At 38.1% G+C, this 23,703-nt stretch overlaps 1 protein-coding gene and 1 long non-coding RNA gene across 7 annotated transcripts in view; one reads left to right on the forward strand and one right to left on the reverse strand.

Annotated features, from left to right (window-relative positions):
- The first annotated feature begins 860 nt into the window (after positions 1–860).
- Positions 861–22,647, forward strand: LOC140621434 (uncharacterized). The gene is made up of 4 exons (XR_012021117.1): positions 861–1,085; positions 14,017–14,097; positions 15,198–15,279; positions 19,016–22,647. It is a non-coding gene; the product is annotated as an uncharacterized lncRNA (long non-coding RNA).
- The window catches only part of ZNF654 (zinc finger protein 654), a 92,947-nt gene continuing 80,736 nt past the window's right edge, over positions 11,493–23,703 (reverse strand). For 4 of the 6 annotated variants that reach the window (XM_072806472.1, XM_072806475.1, XM_072806476.1 and 1 more), the window contains 2 exons: positions 20,810–20,951; positions 14,667–17,574 (listed from right to left, as the gene is read on the reverse strand). In XM_072806472.1, the coding sequence (XP_072662573.1) occupies positions 15,100–17,574; positions 20,810–20,951 (2,617 nt within the window). In that variant the 3' untranslated portion in view covers positions 14,667–15,099. The other 2 variants (XM_072806473.1, XM_072806478.1) reach the window with 1 other exon arrangement.

Here is a 23,703-nt window from a genome sequence, read left to right on the forward strand (position 1 = left end):
CCGCTCCGTAGGCAGCTCCACGCAGTGGGGGCTGCGTGGCCCCCGGAGCGCGATTCCAGCGGCGCAGGTCCCAGAGCCCAGGGTGCCAGGGGACACAGCCCAAGATCCAGAGCTCCCTTCAGGACAGGCGGAGGCCGGGAGGACACAGGGCAGCAAGGACACTCCTGCCGCCAGGCGGCCCCAAGCTGTACAGATCAATGGCCCCCCGCCCCCCGAGCATCCAGGCCCCTGGGGACTGGGAGCTACGGTAATTACTGCCAGAGCTGACTCCAGAGCTGGAGAGCCGGCCACCGTCACTGTTGTTGTTCCTCCTGGTGTCACCTTGTGCCTGGGACTGAGCAGGGGCCTCACAGGATAAACAGATCCCACTGAGCTGTGCACCTGGCAGGGGACTGGGCAGCTCCCCCAGGTGCACACACCTGAGAATCAGCACAGCAGGCCCCTCCTCCAGAAGACCAGCTAGAAGGACAGGGGAAAAGCAAGTTATTGACCAAGCAGCGCTGGAAAGTTCCAGGGGAAGTCGGGGGTTCACAGTGTATAGAATCAGAGGATACTCCCCCTTGTTTTTTGTTTTCTGCTTGTCCCACCCCCCTTGTTTTTCTTTTCTCTCTTTTTCTCCTTTTTCCAGTACAACTTGTTTTTGGCCACTCTGCACTGAGCAAAATGACTAGACGGAAAAACTCACCACAAAGAATCAGAAATAGTACTCTCTCTCACAGAGTTGCAAAATTTGGATTACAATTCAATGTCAGAAAGCCAATTCAGGAGCCAAGCGCCGAATCCCCACAGTGGGGCGAGACCCACTCCCCGGCGCCGCTCGTGGGGGGCCCAAGTCCTTCTGATCAAGGCCCAGCCTGGGGACAGTGTGAGGCCGGTAGTGGCGGCAGGCCCCGCCCCCCCCCCGCCTGCGCCGCCGGGCCAGGGTCTTCCGGGAGTCGGATTGCTTGGGAATGCAGCCCAAAGCGGGTGGTAAACTCCACCTAAGGCTAAATACCGGCACGAGACCGATAGTCAACAAGTACCGTAAGGGAAATTTGAAAAGAACTTTGAAGAGAGAGTTCAAGAGGGCGTGAAACCGTTAAGAGGTAAACGGGTGGGGTCCATGCAGTCGCCAGGAGGATTCAACCCTGCAGCAGGTCCAGCCATGCTGGGGGCCCGGCGGATCTTTCCTGCCCCCGGTCCACCTGAGCCCTCCACCCGCCCTCCCTCCCCCGAATATTAATCTTTCAAAAAAAAAAAAAAAAAAAAGAAAGCCAATTCAGAAGCACAATTATAAAGCTACTGGTGGGTCTAGAAAAAAGCATAAAGGATTCAAGAGAATTCATGACTGCAGAATTTAGATCTAATCAGGCAAAAATTAAAAATCAATTAAATGAGATGCAATCCAAACTGGAGGTGCTATGACGAGGGTTAATCAGGTAGAAGAATGAGTGAGTGACATAGAATACAAGTTGATAGCAAGGAAGGAAGCTGAAGAAAAAGAAAAACAATTAAAAGATCATGAGGATAGGTTAAGGGAAATAAATGACAGCCTCAGAAGGAAAAATCTACGTTTAATTGGGGTTCCAGGGGGTGCTGAAAGGGCCAGAGGGCCAGAAAGTATTTGAACAAATCATAGCTGAGAACTTCCCTACCTTGGGAAGGAAAACAGGCATTCAAATCCAGGACGTAGAGAGTTCCCCTGCTAAAATCAATAAAAACCATTCAACACTTCAACATTTAAGAAACTTGCAAATTCCAAAGATAAAGGGAAGATCCTTAAAGCAGCAAGAGACAAGAGATCCCTGACCTTTATGGGGAGAAGTATTAGGTTAAGAGCAGACCTCTCCACAGAGACCTGGCAGGCCAGAAAGGGCTGGCAGGATATATTCAGGGTCCTAAATGAGAAGAGCCTGCAGCCAAGAATACTTTAGCCAGCAAGGCTCTCATTCAGGATAGAAGGAGAGATAAAGAGCTTCCAAGATAGAAACTGAAAGAATATGTGACCACCAAACCAGCTCTGCAAGAAATATTAAGGGGGACTTTGTAAAAGAAAGAGGAAGACCAAGGAAACAATCCACAAAAACAGGGACTAAATAGGTATCATGATGACAGTAAATTCATATCTTTCAATAGTAACTCAACGTGAATGGGCTTAATGACCCCATCAAAAGGCGCAGGGTGGGATCCCTGGGTGGCGCAGCGGTTTAGTGCCTGCCTTTGGCCCAGGGCGCGATCCTGGAGACCCGGGATCGAATCCCACGTCGGGCTCCCGGTGCATGGAGCCTGCTTCTCCCTCTGCCTGTGTCTCTGCCCCTCTCTCTCTCTGTGACTATCATAAATAAATAAAAAATTTAAAAAAAAACTTAAAAAAGGCGCAGGGTTTCAGACTGGATAAAAAAAGCAAGACCCGGGATCCCTGGGTGGTGCAGCAGTTTAGCGCCTGCCTTTGGCCCAGGGCGTGATCCTGGAGACCCGGGATTGAATCCCACGTCGGGCTCCCGGTGCATGGAGCCTGCTTCTCCCTCTGCCTGTGTCTCTGCCTCTCTCTCTCTCTGTGTGACTATCATAAATAATAAATAAAAATTTTAAAAAATTGTTAAAAAAGCAAGACCCATCTATTTGCTGTCTACAAGAGACTCATTTTAGACGTAAGGACACCTCCAGCCTGGAAATGAAAGGGTGAAGAACCATTTATCATTCAAATGGTCCTCAAAAGAAAGCAGGGGTAGCAATCTTCATATAAGATAGATTAAAGTTTATCCCAAAGACTGTAGCAAGAGATGAAGAGGGACACTCTATCATACTTAAAGGATCTATCCAACAAGAGGACCTACCAATCATGAATATTTATGCCCCTAATGTGGGAGCTGCCAAGTATATCAATCAGTTAACAACCAAAGTAAAGACATACTTAGATACTAATACATTTATACTTGGTGACTTGAACACAGCGTGACTTGAACACAGCGCTTTCTACAATAGACAGATATTCTAAGCACAACATCTCCAAAGAAACAAGAGCTTTAGATGATACACTGGACAAGATGGATTTCACAGATATTTACAGAACTTTACATCCAAATGCAACTGAATACACATTCTTCTCAAGTGCACATGGAACTTTCTCCAGAATAAGCCACATACTGGGTTACAAATCAGGTTTCAACCGATACCAAAAGATTGGGATTGTCCCCTGCATATTTTCAGACCACAATGCTTTGAAACTAGAACTAAACACAAGAAGAAGTTTGGAAGGATTTCAAACACGTGGAGGTTAAGCACCATCCTGCTAAAAGATGAAAGGGTCAACCAGGAAATTATAGAAGGATTAAAAAGATTCATAGAAACTAATGAGAATGAAGATACAACCATTCAAAATCTTTGGGTTATAGCAAAAGCAGTCCTGAGGGGGAAATACATCGCAATACAAGTATCCATCCAAAAACTGGAAAGAACTCAAATACAAAAGCTAACCTTGCACCTAAAGGAGCTAGAGAAAAAACAGAAAATAGATCCGACACCTAGCAGAAGAAGAGAGTTAATAAAGATTCAAGTAGAACTCAATGAAATAGAGACCAGAAGAACTGTGGAACAGATCAACAAAACCAGGAGTTGGTTCTTTGAAAGAATTAATAAGATAGATAAACCATTAGCCATCCTTATTAAAAAGAAGAGAGAGAAGACTCAAATTAATAAAAGCATGAATGAGAAAGGAGAGTTCACCTCCAATACCAAGGAAATACAAATGATATTAAAAACTGATTATGAGCAGCTATGTGCCAATAAATTGGGCAATCTAGAAGAAATGGACGCATTTCTCGAAAACCACAAATGACCAAAACTGGAACAGGAAGAAATAGAAAACCTGAGCAGGCCAATAACCAGGGAGGAAATTGAAGCAGTCATCAAAAACCTCCCAAGACTCAAAAGTCCAGGGCCAGATGGCTTCCCAGGGGAATTCTATCAAACGTTTAAAGAAGAAACCATACCTATTGTACTAAAGCTGTTCGGAAAGATAGAAAGAGATGGAGTACTTCCAAACTCGTTCTATGAGGCCAACATCATCTTTTTACAAAACCAAAGACCCCACCAAAAACGAGAATTATAAACCAATATCCCTGATGAACACAGATGCAAAAATTCTCAACAAGATACTAGCCAATAGGATCCAACAACACATTAAGAAGATTATTCACCATGACCAAGTGGGATTTATCCCCGGGATGCAAGGCTGGTTCCACACTCGTAAAACAATCAATGTGATTGATCATATCAGCAAGAGAAAAAATGAGAACCATATGATCCTTTCAATAGATGCAGAGAAAGCATTTGACAAAATACAGCATCCATTTTTGATCAAAACTCTTCATAGTGTAGGGGTAGAGGGAACATTCCTCAGCACCTTAAAAGCCACCTACGAAAAGCCCACAGCCAATATCATTCTCCATGGGGAAACACTGGGAGCCTTTCCCCTAAGATCAGGAACAAGACAGGGATGTCCACTCTGACCACTGCTATTCAACATAGTACTGGAAGTCCTAGCCTCAGCAATCAGACAAGAAGAAATAAAAGGCGTTCAAATCAGCAAAGAAGAAGTCAAACTCTCCCTCTTTGCATATGACATGAATCTGTACCTAGAAAACCCAAAAGACTCCACCCCAAGATTGCTAGAACTCATACAGCAATTCAGCAGTGTTGCAGGATACAAAATCAATGCCCAGAAATCAGTGGCATTTCTATACACTCACAATGAGACTGAAGTAAGAGAAATTAATGAGTCAGTCCCACTTACAATTGCACCCAAAATCCTAACATACCTAGGAATAAACCTAGCCAAAGCGGTAAAACTACCCTAAAAACTAGAGAACACTTCTGAAAGAAACCGAGGAAGATACAAAAAGATGGAAAAATACTCCATGCTCATGGATTGGAAGAATAAATATTGTGAAAATGTCTATGCTACCCTGGGCAATTTACACATTCAGTGCAATCCCTATCAAAATATCATGGAGTTTCTTCACAGAGTTGGAACCAATAATCTTAAGATTTTTTGTGGAATCAGAAAAGACTCTGAATAGCCAGGGGAATATTGGAAAAGAAAACCAGAGCTGGGGGCATCACAATGCCGGATTTCAAGTTGTACTACAAAGCTGTGATCATCAAGACCTAGACACAAAACATCTGGCACAAAAACAGACACATAGATCCATGGAACAGAATAGGAAACCCAGAAATGGGCCCTCAACTCTATGGTCAACTAATATTCGACAAAGCAGGAAAGACTATCCACTGGAAAAAGGACAGTCTCTTCCATAAACGGTGCTGGGAAAATTGGACATCCACATGCAGAAGAATGAAACTAGGCCATTGTCTTACACCAGACACAAAGATAAACTCAAAATGGATGAAAGACCAAAATGTGAGATGTGAATCCATAAAATCATTGAGGAGAACACAGGCAACACCCTTTTTGAACTTGGCCACAGCAACTTCTTGCAAGATACATGTATGAAGGCAAAGGAAACAAAAGCATAAATGAACAATTGGGACTTAATCAAGATTAAAAAGCTTCTGCACAGAAAAGGAAACAGTCAACAAAACTAAAAGACCATCTACAGAATGGGAGAAGATATTTGCAAATGACACATCAGATAAAGGGCTTGTATCCAATATCTATAAAGAACTTATTAAACTCAAGACCGAAGAAACAAACAATCCAATCATAAAATGGGCAGAATACATGAACAGACATTTCTCCAAAGAAGAAATACATGTGGCCAACAAGCACATGAGAAAATGCTCTGCATCACTGGCCATCAGGAAAATACAATCAAAACCACAATGAGATACCACCTCACACAAATGAGAATGGTGAAAATTAACAGGATGGGAAACAACAAATGTTGGAGAGGATGTGGAGAATGGGGAACTCTCTTGCACTGTTGGTGGGAATGTGAACTGCTACAGCCACTCCGGAAAACAGTGTGGAGGTTCCTCAAAGAGTTAAAAATAGAGCTGCCCTATGACCCAACAATTGCACTGCTGCGGATTTACCCCAAAGATACAGATGCAGTGAAAAGCCGAGACAACTGCCCCCCCAATGTTTATGGCAGCAATGTCCACAGTAGCCAAGCTGGGGAAGAAGCCTCAGTGTCCTTCGACAGATGAACAGATAGAAAAGATGTGGTGTATATATACAATGGGATATTAGTCATTAGAAAGGCTGAATACCCACCATTTGCTTCGATGTGGATGGAACTGGAGGGTATTATGCTGAGGGACATAAGTCAATTGGAGAAGGATAATCATTATATGGTTTTACTCATATGGGGAATATAAGAAACCGTGAAAGGGATTATAGGGGAAAGGAGGGGAACTGAGTGGGAAAAATTAGAGAGGGAGACAAAGCAGGAGAGACTGCTAACTCTGGAAAAAAAATAAAGGGTTGGAGATGGGGAGGTGGGCAAGGGGGTTGGGATAATTGGGTGACGGGCACTGAGCAGGGCACTTAATGGGATGAACACTGGGTGTTATACTATATGTTGGCAAAGCGAACTTCAATTATTATATATATATTATATATATATGAAGGTATTAACTTCCTTTATCATAGAACAAAACAAGGCAGAGAAAACAACACAAAACAAAAGCCCATATCTCGTATATTTCCCAAAATTAAATTGAGTATGTTGAAGGGAATCTAGAAGTGGAAAATATATCTAAGACCTATAATTGTAGAAATATGAAAGTCAAAAAGGAAGAAACTTAAAAATGAAGAGGTGATAAAATATGTAGTTAAGGTGGGAAAAGAGAGCAAATATTGGAAAGTTTAGTGTGATATAAAAATGAGTCATAATGGAAAAAGGCAGAAAAAAGGGACCGTCTAGTTCTATATACTATTCTCCCTCAGTCCTGGAGTTTTCCAGCGCTACTTGGTCAAGAACTTGCTTTTCCCCTGTCCTTCCAGCTGGTCTTCTGGCGAGGGGCCTGCTGTGCTGACTCTCAGGTGTGTATACCTGAGGGAGATGCTCCCCACCCCCCCCACCCCCCACCCCCCCCCCCCCCCCCCCGCGGATGCCGGGCTCCCTGGGAGCTGTTTACCCTGTGAGGTCTTTGTCCCTTGGCGGCCCCGCCTCTCCCAGGTGCAATGTGAAAAGAAGAGATATTAAAAAAAAAAAAAAAAAAAAAAAGGCTGCAGCCTGATTTCTAGGTCTGGAGTGGAGCTCCCAGTGAGGAATTAACTGCAGTCTCCCAGTCCACAATGTCCTAGATGCTCCTTGGGGCAGGGGCAGGTGCGCTGCTTGCTTGCACAGAGGCAGGAGAGTGCTTGCTTTCCTGTGCCCTCTCCACTTCCGCCTGTCCCAGGTGGAACATAGGATAGCCAGCTTTGTGCACTTCGGGACCTTGGAATCCAGGGCCCTGTGCCACTGGACCCACACTCCCTGGGGTGCCTCTCCCACAGGGAATGGAGTATAGTCGTCTCCATCCGTTGCCAGGTTCTAGGGTAAAGCGAGCTCTGGGCAGGCCTAAGGAACTGGCGGGCTTCTCCCAAATGCCCTAGAAGGTTGTGGCGCTCCAGCCCTTTACCAAAGTGGGAACGGGATTTGTGATATGCTTTACCCTGGGGCGCCCCAGTCTTACAGCGTCTCCGGGAATCTTCTTGCTTCATGCCCCTCTGGCGCTTTTGCCCAATTTCACTGCTAAACACATTTCCGTCAAGGAAAACTCAGGTGATTTTTAAAGTTCTCCTGTGTCGGGGGCTGGGCTTTCATGACCCAGAGGTTTTTGCTACTCAACTTTTGCCGGCTAGTCTCAATTCCCCTCCCCAACTTGATTTATTTTTTATTTTTCTGCCTTCCTACCTTGTTAGAAGTGAAAACTTTTCTCTCTGTAGCGTTCCAGCTGGTCTCTCTTTAAATCTCAGGTCAAATTCGTAGGTATTCAGGATGGTTTGAACGTTATCTAGGTAAGTTTGCGAGACCAGTTGAGTTGAGGACTCTACTCTTTCTCCCTCTCACCAGTGTTCCTGGGAAAGCTTGTTTATCAGAGCTAACTATATCACATTTCCATCGCACCGCCACTACTACTGTTGAGCTAGGTTCTAACTCCCTTATGCGAGAAAGGTTAGTTGAAAGCTGCATTCAAGGAATGCCTGTGTCTTAGAGTTAGGGAATATTGCATTTCCATTGCACCTCCACACCTACTATTGAGATAGGGTCTAACTCTCTTATGTGAGAGGGTAGTTGAAAGCTGCATTTAGGAATTTTTGTTTCAAGAGACATGTACAGTGCATTTTTTACACCTCCACATCTACTGTTGAGATAGCGTCTAACTCCCTTAAGTGAGAGGCTAGTTGAAAGCTGCATTATTAGCTGTTACTGTTAGTGTGGCAGCAGCTCCTAATCACCTGAGGGAAAGTAATGGTCTCTGATCAAGACTGCCAAGGAATCTGACTTAAACACATTCTACTTACCTCTAGCCTCTTCCACATTTTTGGCATATTTTAGATTTGTTAGCATTTAATTAGGGTATTGCTATCTAGTAACTGAAATGTAGATATCTGCAAATCCAGGTGAGCAAATTTAATGTTTTAAAAAAATACCACAGCTAAATATCAGTTATAAAATAAACTGTAAAGGAGCATAAGCTTTCAAACATGTTTATACTAATTTGACAGTGGATGTTATATGGTATATCATATACTCAAAAGATAAAAATCCTTCATTTTTCATCAAGTATTAATGAGTGCCTACTATGCTAGGTACTGAAGATTCAGAGAAATGACAACCTTCCTATAAAAAAAAAAAAGATTTTATTTATTCATGAGACACACAGAGAGGGGCAGAGACACAGGCAGAGGGAGAAGCAGGCTCCCTGCAGGGATCCTGATGTGGGACTCGATCCTGGGATGGCAGGATCACGCCCTGGGCCAAAGGCAGGTGCTCAACCACTGAGCCATCCAGGCATCCCCTAGACCTTCCTTTCAAGGAGCTTTTGGGAGTATTGCGAATAAACAGATGACAAGTGCTCATCATGCTGGTGTGGGACTATATAGAAGGCATGCCCAAACTTTTCTTTCATTCATTCCTTCATTTAGAAAGGGAGGAAATAGTATTTATTAAACACTTGTTTGCCAGACATTATACTGTGTGTTGGGAATAAATACAAGTCCTTTGGAGCTTGCAGTCTACTAAGAGGAATCAGACAGTAAACATGCAAGAAACTATAAACTGTGCCAGGAAGTGTTATGGAGAAAAATAAATCAAAAGGAGGGGGATGAAGCAGATGTTGCTATTTTATACAGGCTGTCAAGAAAGGCTTCTCTAAGTAATAATGAAAGACGTGAAGGAAGTGAGTGAAGTACAGAGGGATGTTGTAGGAAGAAACAACAGTAGAGGTTCCAAAGAAGCAGCAGAGTGCTTGGCGTGTACAAAGGAGGCCAGAGCAGCATGTGCAAGAGGGGGTACTGAGTTTAGAGTTGCAATCAAGATTGATCCAGAGCAGGGTTTCTCAGTCGAGGCACTTTTAACATTTTGGGCTGGATAATTCCTTGTTGTGGAGGCTGTACTATGCATTGTAGGATGTTTAACAGCATCCCTTGCCTCTACCCACTAAATGCCAGTAGCACCTCCGACCCTCCAGTTGTGGCTACCAAAAATATCCCCCAATTGCCAAATCCCCAGGGAACAAAATTACCACCCCCCAGTTGAGAACTACTGATACAGAACCACTTGTCCAAAATCACTTTGAGATCATGAAAATATTCTTTATCTGTGTTGTTCAGTACAGTAACCATCAGCCACATTAGCTATTACATTATAGTTATAATGTAGTTATAATATCGCTAGTACAATCAAGGAACTGAATTTTAAGTTTTATTTGAATTTCAGTTAAATTTTAATAGCTATATATGGCTAGTGGCTACTGTATTGGATATTGTAGATATATACCACTGTAAAGAGTTTGGCTCTTACCTTTTACCTGTCTTCATTTTCTGCTATTCTTTCAGTCTCTTGCTCCAAACTAGTCACAGTGGTTCCCCTTGCTATTTGTTCTTTAAGCTTGCCTGTTGTTTTTATTTATTTACTTGAGAGAAAGAAAGCAAGCAAGAAAAATAAGCGGTAGGGGAAGGCAGAGAAGAGAGGGAGAAGCAGACTCCCCTCTGAGCAGGGAGCCCAACCCTGGGATCATGACCTGAGCGGACTTAGCTCACTGCACCAAGGCACCGTCGAAATTTAGCATTTCTTTTTTTAAAGATTTTATTTATTTATGAGACAGAGAGAGAGGGAGAGAGGCAGAGACACAGGCAGAGGGAGAAGCAGGCTCCATGCAGGGAGCCTGACGTGAGACTCAATCCTGGGTCTCCAGGATCAGGCCCTGGGCTGAAGGTGGTGCTAAACCGCTGAGCCACCCAGGCTGCCCCTAGCATTTCTAACAAATTCTTAGGTGATGCTAATTTCACTGCTCCAGGACCACACTGTAAAAATCACTGCTAATAGACGAAAATGAAACATCAGCCACCTATTCCTACCTTTCATCCTTTGTCTCAAAAACCACTAATCTTCAGGCAAGTCTGACACTATTTGCATATATTAGAGCCACTCATACTCTACATTTGTAGGGAAACCTGAATGCAGAGTAAAAACTGCATGGCATTAGTTTTAAAAAGACACATCTGATTTTTCAATCCCACCTCTCCTGCGTGACTTCAGTCAAGTTATTTAGGTTGTTTTTGAACCTTGGTTTCTAAAACGCAGTGTTCATATCTTTTGAGTTATTTTAACAAATAGGAGGAACACATACAAAATAGCTAGTAATTTAGTAAAACAGGAGACATTTCTCCTCCAGTGTGTAGCACTCATAAATAAGGCATGAACCTCTCTCCCACTTTTAGTTTTAATTCTATGTAATACTGGATTGCCTCCATTTGACATCTTTATATAGCCAAAAGTTCTAACCCTTTCATTAGTTGATTCTTGAGACTGGTATGGAACTTATATTTGCTCTGACAAGCAACCTCATTTGTTTTTCTTGGAAGCATATTTAGTAATATTTGGTTGCTTTCCAGAATTCCTCAAGTCTCAGAAAAGAAAATATTTACAACCTTATTTCAAAGTGACTTCCCAGTGTTTTTTTTTTTTTTTGAGTTCCACCAGATGCTCTTCATCTTTGAAGACTTACCAACACAGATAAATCCATCCACTATCTTTCATTTACAGAGTTCTGAGATTTGTCTACCTATTAAGTTTGCAGAGGGTACCCAAAATAACTTTAGTAACCAGCATTCTGTCAACTTGTAATTCCTGCATGTGGACATTAGTTAAAATAATGTCTAAAATGTTTTATGTAAATTTCTAGATCTATTTTAAAATGTTTTTAAAAATTAATCATCTGAATATGAGAACATTAATTGAAATAATTATCTCATAAGACATAATAGAAATTTCTTACTATATACCTTAAGCCTAATTCCTTTTGAAGCATTATGCTACATAAAACTGAACACTTCATTACCAACAAGGACAATGTTTTATTGAACAGGTCTATATACAGTACAAAAAATTTCTTGAAATGAGACGCTATTGTTGAATTATTGCAGTTCAATGGCTCAGTTTTAATTTGTACTCTTATAAAATGCAAAGTAAAATAATTTAATGTTCAACAAGGAAGCACAAATTTCCTTTCTTGCTGAATCTGTAATATCTTTCACATATTAACAATTCCAAAATGCATATGCAGCATTTAGGCATTCTGAAAAGGTGTTTTACAGTACCAAATAAATTAAAAGATAAAACTATCATCCCTTTTAGGTTTTCCATCCATACAACAGTTTAAACCAAACATGAAAGGAGTACGCCTGAACCTTCAAGTGTGATTTGAAAAGAATCACAAGTTCAATGTTTTAAGTTATCTACTCATTATATAATTGGTGGTTTAAAAAAATGAATATGGCTAAAGCCCAAAGTACCAGTGTCCTTGTCCACGGAGATCCCTCTTTTCTGTAATATCTGAGCAGCAAAAATTCATATTTGCTCTTTCCTTGACCTTACTAATATAGCAAAAAGTTTATATTTAATGTTTTGAAGGAAATTTTTATTTAAAAAAATAAGGATTGAAACTTGGTCCATGTAAGATAAACTTATCCTCAAAATAGAAGGAATTCAAAGTAAAAGAGAAGAATCTGAGGAGTAAGAAAGCTTCCTTTTCTTCTGAATCCCAAATTAAAATTGTTGGAAGTTTATGCACCCCACAAAAGCAAAATGATGTAAGTTTATGCTTTATAAGACATACATAATGAAATGTACACATACTTTCAATAGCAATTATTTGATTAAAGATAAAGAGGTTTAGAACAGTGTGGTCAAATAGATTTTTATAAAACATTCCTTGATTTATGAATAGAATGATTTGATCTGTTTCAGAAACAATTTTCCCTTAGCAACATAAAAGTAGGAACAAAACCTCAAATTAAAGACAAAATTAACAAGTGGAGTATGTTTAAAATATCTTGGTATGGTACAAAATGCAGAGTGAATGAAAATAACGTGCAGAACATGGATTCATGTCAATAATTACAACTTACAAAAAATAAGTTAAAAATGTGATAAAATGTTAAGTTGTAATTTTAAACTTCTGGAAAATGTACAAAGCAGAAAATTATATTTCAAAAACACTTCACTGTCCAAATGAACTAGTTCCAAACAGACTCTTTATTACATGATGTATTTTATACTGAAATGAAGTAGAACTCAAGCATTATATTTTTAGTATTAGGAAATACGGAAAGCGTTGTGTTGTTTTTGTCTGGTTGGGTTTTTTTTTTTTTTTTAGGTTTTTTTTTTTTTTTTTTTAGTTGACTTTAAAGTTTTTAAAATCTGATTGAATTCTGTTTACTTATCTGTTATTTAAATATTAATTCCACAGCCTAATGTAGGCTACACAAACAAAACAAAAACCTCAATTTGATTGAAATGGACTCGTGACTACCAATTGCATAGTAGTGAATGAATAAATAAACTAATAAAATTGAGCAATTTTTTTGAAATCTTTCATGACCTGGAAATCCCAATTTAATAAAGTCTGGATGCTACTGTGGAAGGATGTCCCCTTCCTTAGTGACTTCAAGAAGCTTTAATATCCAAAAGTTTGTAATAGTAGGGTCCAATAAAATTATCTGCTGAACAAAATTATCAGTTGGAATAATTGAAATATTTGGTTGACCATGGCACATAAGTAGCTCCATTTTTTAAGAACTTGCCTTTGCATTTTTGTTCATTTTATCTCCGCTACAGATTAACAGACTTACAGGTAAAAGAAGGTCTATGAGCTTCCTGTTTTAGAGAATGTACAAGTGGAACATATCTGAGAGAGCATCTTAAAAAATATTTTTGTGTTTTAACAATTCATTGACTAGTAAGTTAAAATCTTCCTTAGGAAAATCACTGGTCATCCAGGAAAATAAAAGCATCAATATATCTTAACTGTATTCTTGCTGTGCAAATTTTTGTGTAAATATTTCCTTTTATATATAAAAATTACTATTCAGACCAAATTCATCACTAATAAATAAGAAAGCGTGAGTAGTATGGCTTATAGTAGAATTAACTCTCCTAACTGAATAAAACCAATGAATTCTTGACCTGATTCTAGCTGACATTTTTTTTACAGCCAATTATTTTTATAGGACTGTACTTAGATAACTCACATTAATGTCTAAAAGGACCTTACTATGAATCATCAAGCAATGTCCTAACACTACTCTATATACAAATAGAAATATCCCAGTGTGCTTATACCATTATTCACATTGAGTTATTTGCAATTCAGTGTTTTCCTTGAATTAGATAGCCTTTAATGGTCTTAGATTCCTCCCATCTCTCCCCAAAGTTACTGATGGTACTTTTTCTATTTAATTGACACTACTGCCTTTAAATACAATTCACTGGTATTACAAAAATGGAAAGTGAAATGTTCTATCAAGAGCTTATTAGTGAAGCATTGCTGTTTTGTTTTCTTTTGTTTTTGTTTTTTCAGTGCTGGCATGCCATTCATGGAACTCGGTCCTGTCTAATCAATCAACCTGGGAACAACTTACAATCTTTTATGGATAGCAGGGTGATAAATCAAGTTTTATTTCATGTATCAGTTTCTAAATTATAATAAACCAAATAGCAATATTCTCTAAATCATGTTTGAAGAGAAGGGAGGACATAATCTGATTATGCATGACAAGAAAACAAATCTCATTTGTAGAATACTTTAACTTGTTTATTGTAAACCAACCCCTCCCCCCCTTTTTATAATGGGTTAACTTTTCCCTTTCTGTAAGGCCATAGCTGGTTTTTCTTTGACTAGTTCTTTGAACACGATTCTCACATAAGTGAAACTGAACATGCTGCATTAAGTCATCAGCTTTTTAAAAAATGTGGTTTTCTGGATAACTGGTACTTTGGGAGTTTTGTAATAACCCTTTTGGAGTCTAAACCAGCACATCTCCTCTCTGAGTTCATTCTAGAAAATGTGCTTTGTCTTTATCTTTAGTAATCCAAGACCGCTTGAAAATTAAGGCCATCAGGAAAATAGCAAATTGATGATGCAATTTCTTGTAGTGCTTTTTTCACACTACTACTTGATCGACAGATCTTCCTGAAATATTTTTATCAGGCACCTGTAAAACAGAACATGTCTGTTAATTCAAATTTTATAGTTCAACTGGAATCCTGTAAGTCAGATTCCTGTTTATACTCTTATTAAAAAAAATATTGATGTTAGTAGAAAGGCAAGACTTTCGCTCAATTTTGTCTTTTGATTATTTTCTGGTTAAACTTTTGTTTCTGTAAAAGCAGTCCAACTTCACTTGACTTATATTCTGGCATGCAAATGAAAAGCACTTTCATCACAATTACTCTGTTTCTAAAACTTTTATAACATGAAACTTGGAATGAAGAAATGCCTCAGACACAGTGAATGAGTATGTCAAAGAGTATGAAAAACTGTCCAAGTTCTGTCTTCCACAGAAAATAGGCTATACCTATGCACATTACTTAACTTGTGAAATTTCAGTTGCTTGATCTATAAAACAGGAGTAGTAACGTCACCTCATAGTGGCTGTATGGATTAAAAGAAATAATGTATGGGGTGGTGCTTTATTATCTGTGCTATACAAATGTTAACTTTAACCTCATAAAGATCTATGGGATTTTCTATTTCTACAGATATACCTATCGAGAAGATAGAAGACTTACTTTCATCATCTGAATCAAATCCAAAGAGTGTCTGACATTTCTTTTGTGCAAGGTGAGCCTCAAGTGCTTCTGCATTACAGTAGGTGGTCAGGCATTTGCCACATCTTAATCTTTTCACGGATTTTTTACAAACGTTATCTTGATCAGAACAGGCATCTACTCTATCAGTCAGAAATTTTCTGCGTTTTGGCATACTAAGGTACCGTTCATCAAGGTAACTGGGAGGCAGTGGTCTGACATATGGCTTCGTTAAAATTAAGCCATATGAAGTATGTTCACTCGTCAGATTTGGTTTGGAAGGTGCCTGAGATACTGGCAGGGTATTATGTTCTTGTGGTACAACACTGGGTAAAATGGAACCATTTTCTGTCCTGATTCTATTTGTATCAATTTTCAAAGCAGGATCTGACGCAACTAAAGGTGTCTGCTCTATTCCACTGTGTCCATTGACTAAATCACTAATACTACAATTATTTTCAGAATTTGGCTCTATGTCAGGCATCTTTTGGTCTATCAAGCTTATATCAGAAACAGTGTCATCAGAATGTTCATTTCCATTCTGAACTAAACCATCTGTTTTCTTTTCCATACTTTCTGTACATGTCTTTGGTTCTGTGGAATCTTTCCTTGATTTGCTAGTAGAAACTGGCAGACTAATAGTTTGTTTCTCATTACTAGATGAGTCTTTTTCCTGATGATGAGGATTTGAGTCTGTAAGAACATTCCAAACAATTGTTTCACTTGGTTGTGTAGATGATTCTGGTGTTTTACTTAAATAGTGCTGAGCTTCATGTTCATATAGCAGAGGAAGATCTTCAAAAAGCTCATGGCATTCTGGAAAACTACACTGAGCTTGAAATATCCTGTGACTTTTTGTGTGCTGAGCAAGCTGGAATGGTAACTTAAACGACTCATTGCAATTAAAATGCAAACAAAAGTACACATTTGGATAGCTGTGTCTATTAAGGTGATCTATAAAATGTTGAGAATCTTCAAATTGCCTTTGACAGAATTTGCATTTTCCTTTGCTCCACTTCATTACTGTTTGCCGCACGTTTAAATCAGTTGGATGTACAGTCCTTGCGTGTTTATTTAGAAATCCAATTCTTTTAAATATCCTGACACAACCGAGAGCAGGGCATTTGAAGTTTCCTTCTTGATCGGTGGCATATATTTCTTTTGGATGGCACACAGTTCCATTGATTTTATGAAGTACTGAAGTTTCTTGATTCAGGTCATAATCGTCTTCTTCATAATCACCTTCTTCATCTTCTTCCTCCTCATAGTCATCCTCACATATAGTCAAAGGCTCTGAGACATTATGTAAAGAAGTATCAGGACTCCCATTTTCAATCATGTTTTCAATAACATCTTCTGATACACTCACGGGAATTTCAATGAATTCAGCCACATGTGCAGGGATGATTTCTTTGTTTCCATCACTGGAAGCAGTAATTGTCTCTATTTCCAAATTCTTATTTTCAGAATTCCCATTTTCAAATGAAATGAAAGTATCAGAACAATTTATTTCTTCCAAAGCAGGGATTTCCTGATCCTCCTGTTGAGCTGCAGCAATTTGCTGTCTTTGTATTTTCTTAACATGATTCTTTAAATGCTTCTGCATAAGTCCTCTGTTTCTAAATTTCCTACCACATATTACACATGAAAAACTGCCCTTTTTCTGATGAGCTTGGGCATGCCTTACAATGTGACCACCTAGAAATTCCTTATTACATAACATACACCGATGCCTTGGGACATTGTGATCTACTTTGGAAACATTAAGAGCCATAAGATTTTTCTTTGTATTAATGTGACTCTTAGGTTGCACTTGAGATATATCATCAGGATCAAGCTCTCCAGTGCTCTGATCTGTAAGAGAGTCCAGCCCTTCATCTAAACCTTGCTGTTCCACTGCCTTTTTTAGATTACCTGTAGAATTTTCCAGTGTACTTTCATTTAGAAATCTAACTGCTGACTTATCTGTCAGTAATGCTACACAGTTTTTCTTAATCATTACAAAGTTCCAGAATTCGGGATCAAAAAACAATCCCTTTTTCAAAATTGGAAGTAATTCAAAACGAACACGATTTTGAACACTGCTTGTGCCTTCGTTATATTCCTCATCTGGACGTTTATAAAGCTCTTCAACAGTATGATAAGCTTCCAAGGAACGCTCAAGAAAAAATATTGAGAGTGCACAAATCCTGAGGATCTCCAAATCATTTGGCAAAAAATGTGCAATTGTTTTATAAATTAAACACTTAGTTTTGGGATCATCATGAAGATCTAGTTGTAGAGCACAACCACATATTTCGACACAAATTTGTAAGCCATCTTCTTCAACCTGTAAAAGGAAAAATATCATCACTAAATAAATACCTTTGTAAAAAAATTATTATACTTTTATCATTTTAAAATACAACTCTGAAATGAAGGCTGCATAAACACAGTATTCCAAATGTGCAGTTTCCCTCAACAGGTAGCCTTGTTTAAGTCTTTTTTAATATATAAGTAAATCTTTTTTAACTTGAGAATAATCTGGAAGATATAGCAGTTTAGCTTCCAGTTTGTTTAATTTTCAAATTTGATAATCTCTATGAACTATAATATAAAATGGTTCATAACCTTATGGTGATTAAGGTTTCTTACAAATATAGCCCCCTGTGTATTAGGTACCAATCTCACATTTTGAGGCAGAAGGTTAAATTAAATATATTTAAAGTATTTATCAATTTTAACATTTAACAGTGTTTAAAAAAGAACTATATACTTTTTAAAAAAACTGCTTGTAGAAATTCATAAATCTGCACTAAAAATATTACTTATTAAGTAATATTATCTCTCCAAGTAAAAGTGTGGCCCACATGAAAAGGGCAATTACAGTCCTTCCAAATCTAATAAAAATCATAATAACAGAACCTACATGGAAGTTATCTGAAAATTATTCAAGCTTTGAAACTTTTACTGATGACTCAAGGATAACTGCATTGGGAATTTACTATCCATCTACCTTAACTCAAATGATAAATAATGGCCCTAGTGATGTGGAATGATAAATGCTTGTTTGAATAGAAAAAGACACAATGATAATATGTCTTTACAAGTGTGTGCTTGTGTGTGTACTGCCTGCATATGGTACACTATGGATGACAGGAACACTACCTTGCCAGCCTCATGTCTTCGTTGTCTCTTACATGCTGTGTAACCCTGCTTAACTACTTATAGTTCTACAAGCAGACCTTAACTTTGCTCATCATAATCCCCCTTTACCTAGCTCGTAAATTCCTATCTATATCCTATTCATTGAGAATCGGTTTTACTCTGAAAGTTTTTCTCCTCATTCACTCTGGCCCCAGCCCTGGGACAGAGTTAAACATTTCCTATTCTTTCCACGGAGAGTAGCTTATACTTATTTATAAAAAGCACATACATAATTGTTTTGTAACTGTGTATGCCCCTGCCCCCTGACTTTGAATTCTTAAATCACAGGTAGTATCCTCCCACCATTAGCATAGAAGTTGGCATATAGTAACCTTTGAATAAATGTTTGTAAATGTGAACAGGATCAGATCTATTCTACTAATGACTATAACTTCCTCCTGTATATCCATCATTTCAGCTTGGAATCCTTTTCTGAATTCAAATTTCTTATTTCTGTTATTATTAGATATTTGCACCTAGATTTTCCAGATTTAGTGAATTCAAAATTCAAAATTCGAAACAGAATTCCTTATCTTTCTCCTAACTTTATCCTTTCTATATCTTTTGTCTTATCATGTATCCAGTCGCTCAAGTCTAAAAATTTTAAGATCATGACAAAGGACAACGGGCTACTTCCTTACCTGAAATCCTTCAACAATTCCAGCACATTGACAGACTGAAGTTCCAGCTTGCAGTGCAGCATGCAAGTCAAGGTCTTAAGGATTTCCAACCACCACCCCTACCCCTGCAACTTCCTGGAGTCTCTTTGATTAGCCTCCTCCCTACATTTCTCTACCCTATTAATGCTGAAGGACAGTTGTGAAAGAACAAGTAATACAAGGAGGCAAAAAATGCTCGGTAAACTACAAAGTCCTCTACATGTTAGTATTAGCCTGCTCTACCATTCAAAACCCAGCTTAAAGCATTTTCTTCTGTGAAGCCTTTCCAGATATGTCATTTGTAATGTCACATTCTTCAGAACTCACACAGCATTGTGTCTCTTTTCAAAGCACTGAGGCATACTGAAGTATAAATGATCTATTCAATCAGTAAAGATGTTTTTAATAGAGTATAAATAGTTAAGCACATTTTAAAATATTTATTTCATCTTTGAATTTTTCCTTTTACGGTCTTAAGACAACTAGACATGTGAATATAAGAAAGCTTTATGGTAACTATATGAACTTCACCTATATTGTAAACTTTTTATAACAAAAATCTTTCAACTTTTGGTACAAATAAGAATCCTATGTAAAAAATATACATGGGTACATTTTATTTTATTTTTGTTTTTAAGTTTTACAGGTGATTCTGATGCACTTCATATGTTGAAAAGGATTTCATAGCATAGTTTGGTGTTTTGGTGTTTTTTTTCCGTTTTTAATTGGGGGTACAGGTTAACTTTGACAGTGCATTTGAATAATATTTTACTATTTAATAATGAAACTATGAATACAGATAGTAAAGTAAATAGGAAATTTACAAAACTCTCTGAATGCAATGTTGCTAACTTTATATCATGAGGATGTAATTATACTACATGGTCATACATCTTATGAGTGATAATGAAAGTGGTAACTGCATAAATACATAAGAAAAAGTAAAATATATTATTTAATGGATGCCTCTTATATATTTAAAAGTAACCTTCATAAAGATTCAGCTAAATGGAGCTACCTAAAGTACAGGGTAGTTTTATTTCCTTATCTTTGTATTCAAAGTTCAGTTAATATTTGAGGGGAAAAAGTTAAAGGATCTGCAGGATCCAATTTCACGTCTATGTAAGAGTCTTAGGTTGAAATGTACCCACATTTAAGTGACCCATGAAAAACTTCCTTTAGAACTATTTTTAAAAACAGGTACTGGATTTCACTATTACTTCAAATATATACTTTAAAAGTTTGTCAGGTTTCAAAAATGCCTCAAAATTCATTGTTCCTTTTCACCTGAACACCAGACTTAAAACTATGAACCCCCATATTTTTCTGTGGAAGTGAGCAGGCATTACCTATGGATATACAAAGTCCATTTGCAAATAAGTTAAGATTCTACAAACAGGATTTAGGACAGTGTTAAAAGTGACAAACATTTAATTTTAAGGGAAGAGATAATAGCTTCTTATGGATGCAGTTGTTCCATATTAAATTTTAAGTAACACCAAATTGGCAGTTCTCTTTTTTTCAGTTATTTTCACTCATGTATACCCTTAGTACCATGTTGAGAATTTGAGATTGGGGGAAGGGAAAGATGTAATACATGGAGAATGTGGCTTTAAAATCCTCCTTCCCTTCAAATAAATTTTATCATAAAAGATTCAAGTTTCAGTAAACTGTCATTTAAACTTATTTAAAATTAAGGGATAAAGATATACTATTTACCTCATCTTTAATGATTTTCATGAAAGGAAATATGACTCTCACATTAGTTGCTGTTCTTAAAAGCTGGTAGCATTGATCTACAAAAACTTGTTTTGAAGGATTAGACTTAAGCTGAAGTTTACTCCATATGAAAATCAACTCCCTGTAAATGAGAAAAATAAGAAATATCAAAAATACAGTTTATTCAAATACAGATATTAGCTATCTTTTGCTGATTCTATAGTACCCTGGCTGGGATGTATACAGAGTGGGCGTAAATGGATATTATGGTAACCTCCAAACTACTTCTGCTACCTGTATGGGACTAATAGAAGTCAGCAGAGGTAGGGGAGGTGGTGGTGGTAAATCAGAAACTGTAATCTTACAGTGGTAAGGGATGAATTCTAATCATTTGCTGATAATTCTAGGCACCTCTAGTATGTGAAAACAAAATCTAATCCCTATGTACCACTATTAATGATACTACTTTAAAAAAATAAACTTTGGTCCTGAATACCTACTTGTAAATTTAGAAATCAGTTTTGTATTCTTTCTGCAAAGAAATATTCATATTTTTCATTTTCAATCTATTAAGATTATACTATAGGTTACTATAGTTATGGGTTAACCAAAGTACTATAGGTTAAAAGTGTATGATACTATAGTACTGATTCTGAAATTTTATGTTTAAGATCATCTGCTCATCTATTAAGATGGGGTACTTTTAAACAGACAAGCTACGGGTTTCACAGGTAGATTCTTTTCTAAAATATGGCCAAAGTTATTAGATAGACAAGATAGGAGGAAAGGAGTTTTGAGATAAAGGAAATAATAAGATATAATTGATATATTTAGATATCACATGCTAGTAAATTAGAATTCTTTAAAATGTGTCATGTGACATAAAGCATGATAACCTAAAAAGTATTAAAATAACTGACGAAAAAAACTTTTAAGAGATTTACTGAGTATGTACTTTGAGCCCAACATATGTAACTATTAAGTCTGAGATAGCTTGACTACTATCGTGAAGGTGCACGTTCCAATACAGAAAACACAAAAGAGAAAGTGATAGCAAGCAATGTTGAAGAAATAAAACCAAAATTCTACTTCCATTTCCTTCTCTCTGTGAGCATTCATTTTTCAGTCCACAACCCCACTTTTTTTACATACATAAATGCTTACCAGGTTTCACACCTTTGCTCCCAAACCCGAGCTCTCAGACTTCTCTCCCAATTTCCATTCCTGCATATTTCAATTTACATTGCTATCACCATAACTCACTTAGAATGAATGATACTCCTGCAAAACTGCTTATCTTTTCTCTAGGTGAGTCAATGACACTAAACATTCCTCAAACCTGTTTGGTTCTAATCTGTTTATTTCCCACAGCCTATGTATTTTTTTCTTTTCTTTTTAAAGATTTTTATTTATTTATTCATCAGAGACACAAAGAGAGAGGCAGAGACATAGGCAGAGAGAGAGGCAGGCTCCATACAGGTAGCCTGATGTGGGACTCGATCCTAAGACTCCAGGATCACACCCTGGGCCAAAGGCAGGCACTTAATTGCTGAGCCACCCAGGTGTCCCAGCCTATGTATTTCAATTATATTTTTGCCCACAACCATACCATGCTTCTCAGTGCAACTACCTTAGGCTCTCTATGTACTTCTACTGGGGTTGCTAAACTGATCTGTTTCCAGACTTTCAAATCATTTCATTCAGTGTTTATTCCATATGTCATGTAGTATTAATAGCAACAAAAACATGGGTTTTGGCATCAGAAGGATAGGATTTTAATCCTGGGCACTCTTTGAGGTTAATTAATGTGCTTTGTTTATTCTCCTTAAAAAAAAAAAAAAGATTTATTTATTTATTCATGAGAGACACAGAGAGAGGGAGAGACACATGCAGAGGGAGAAGCAGGCTCCCCACAGGGAGTCTGATGTGGGACTGGATCCCAGATCCTGAGATCACGCCCTGAGCAGATGCTTTACCACTGAGCTACCCAGGCATCCCTTCTTTTGTTTATGCTGATTTACCGTATTTGGGGAAACTACCTCATTTCTAAGATGAGCTTATCTTTCAAAGTCCTTATCAAGTACTCGTTCTTCATGAATGCCTTCATGAATACCCCAAACTAAAGTGATAACAGAGGGTCCTTTTCAAACAGAGGATCCTTTAGAACAGATCTTCAGAACAGATCTTATCCCTCTGGTTTGTTTCATGCCTTTCATATATCCTTAATGATATTTTGTAGGTCCTGCTCCCCCAACTATTACTACATTGTAAACCTCAATGACACATTGTATAGTGGCGGTAGTGGCAAGAACATGAGACTGGGAGTAAGAGACTTCTCAAAAGGACATTATACATTAACTGGTGTGTAGTACCCAGTTCTCAATGAGCCATCTTTCTCTGGAACTAACCCTACTACACAAGGTTAGAATCCCAATGGCCATATTTCCTATGTGATCCTCCACACTAGGAAACCGACCCCAGAGTTAGGCCAGTCAGAGTCCCTGGAATGTTCTCAGCTCTAAACTATGAAGGCTGGAGACTGTTGACATTCCTTCTGGTCTGCAACAGGAGAGAATGAAGTCAACTGGCAGAAGAGAGAAATCCACATCCCTGGTAGCAGTTACATTTGGGGACCTACTATATCCCTTTTTATGTCATACCCCAGTATTTTTTCCACATGTAATACTTTTTCCCTAAACTAGTTAGACATAGGACGTTATCACTTGCAAACTGACTAGTATAAATTCCAATGCCATCTTATTCCTAGCTATGTGGTTTTTCTTTCTTATCCAGTCTTCTTATGCATAAAAAGAATTGAGGTCGGTAAAATGTCTAGTATATACCAATGTTTAATAAATCACCAATTTCCTATATTCTTTCTTTATCTTTATAGT

This window comes from Canis lupus, chromosome 30 (assembly GCF_048164855.1).
Source record: "Canis lupus baileyi chromosome 30, mCanLup2.hap1, whole genome shotgun sequence".
Lineage (NCBI taxonomy): Eukaryota > Metazoa > Chordata > Mammalia > Carnivora > Canidae > Canis > Canis lupus.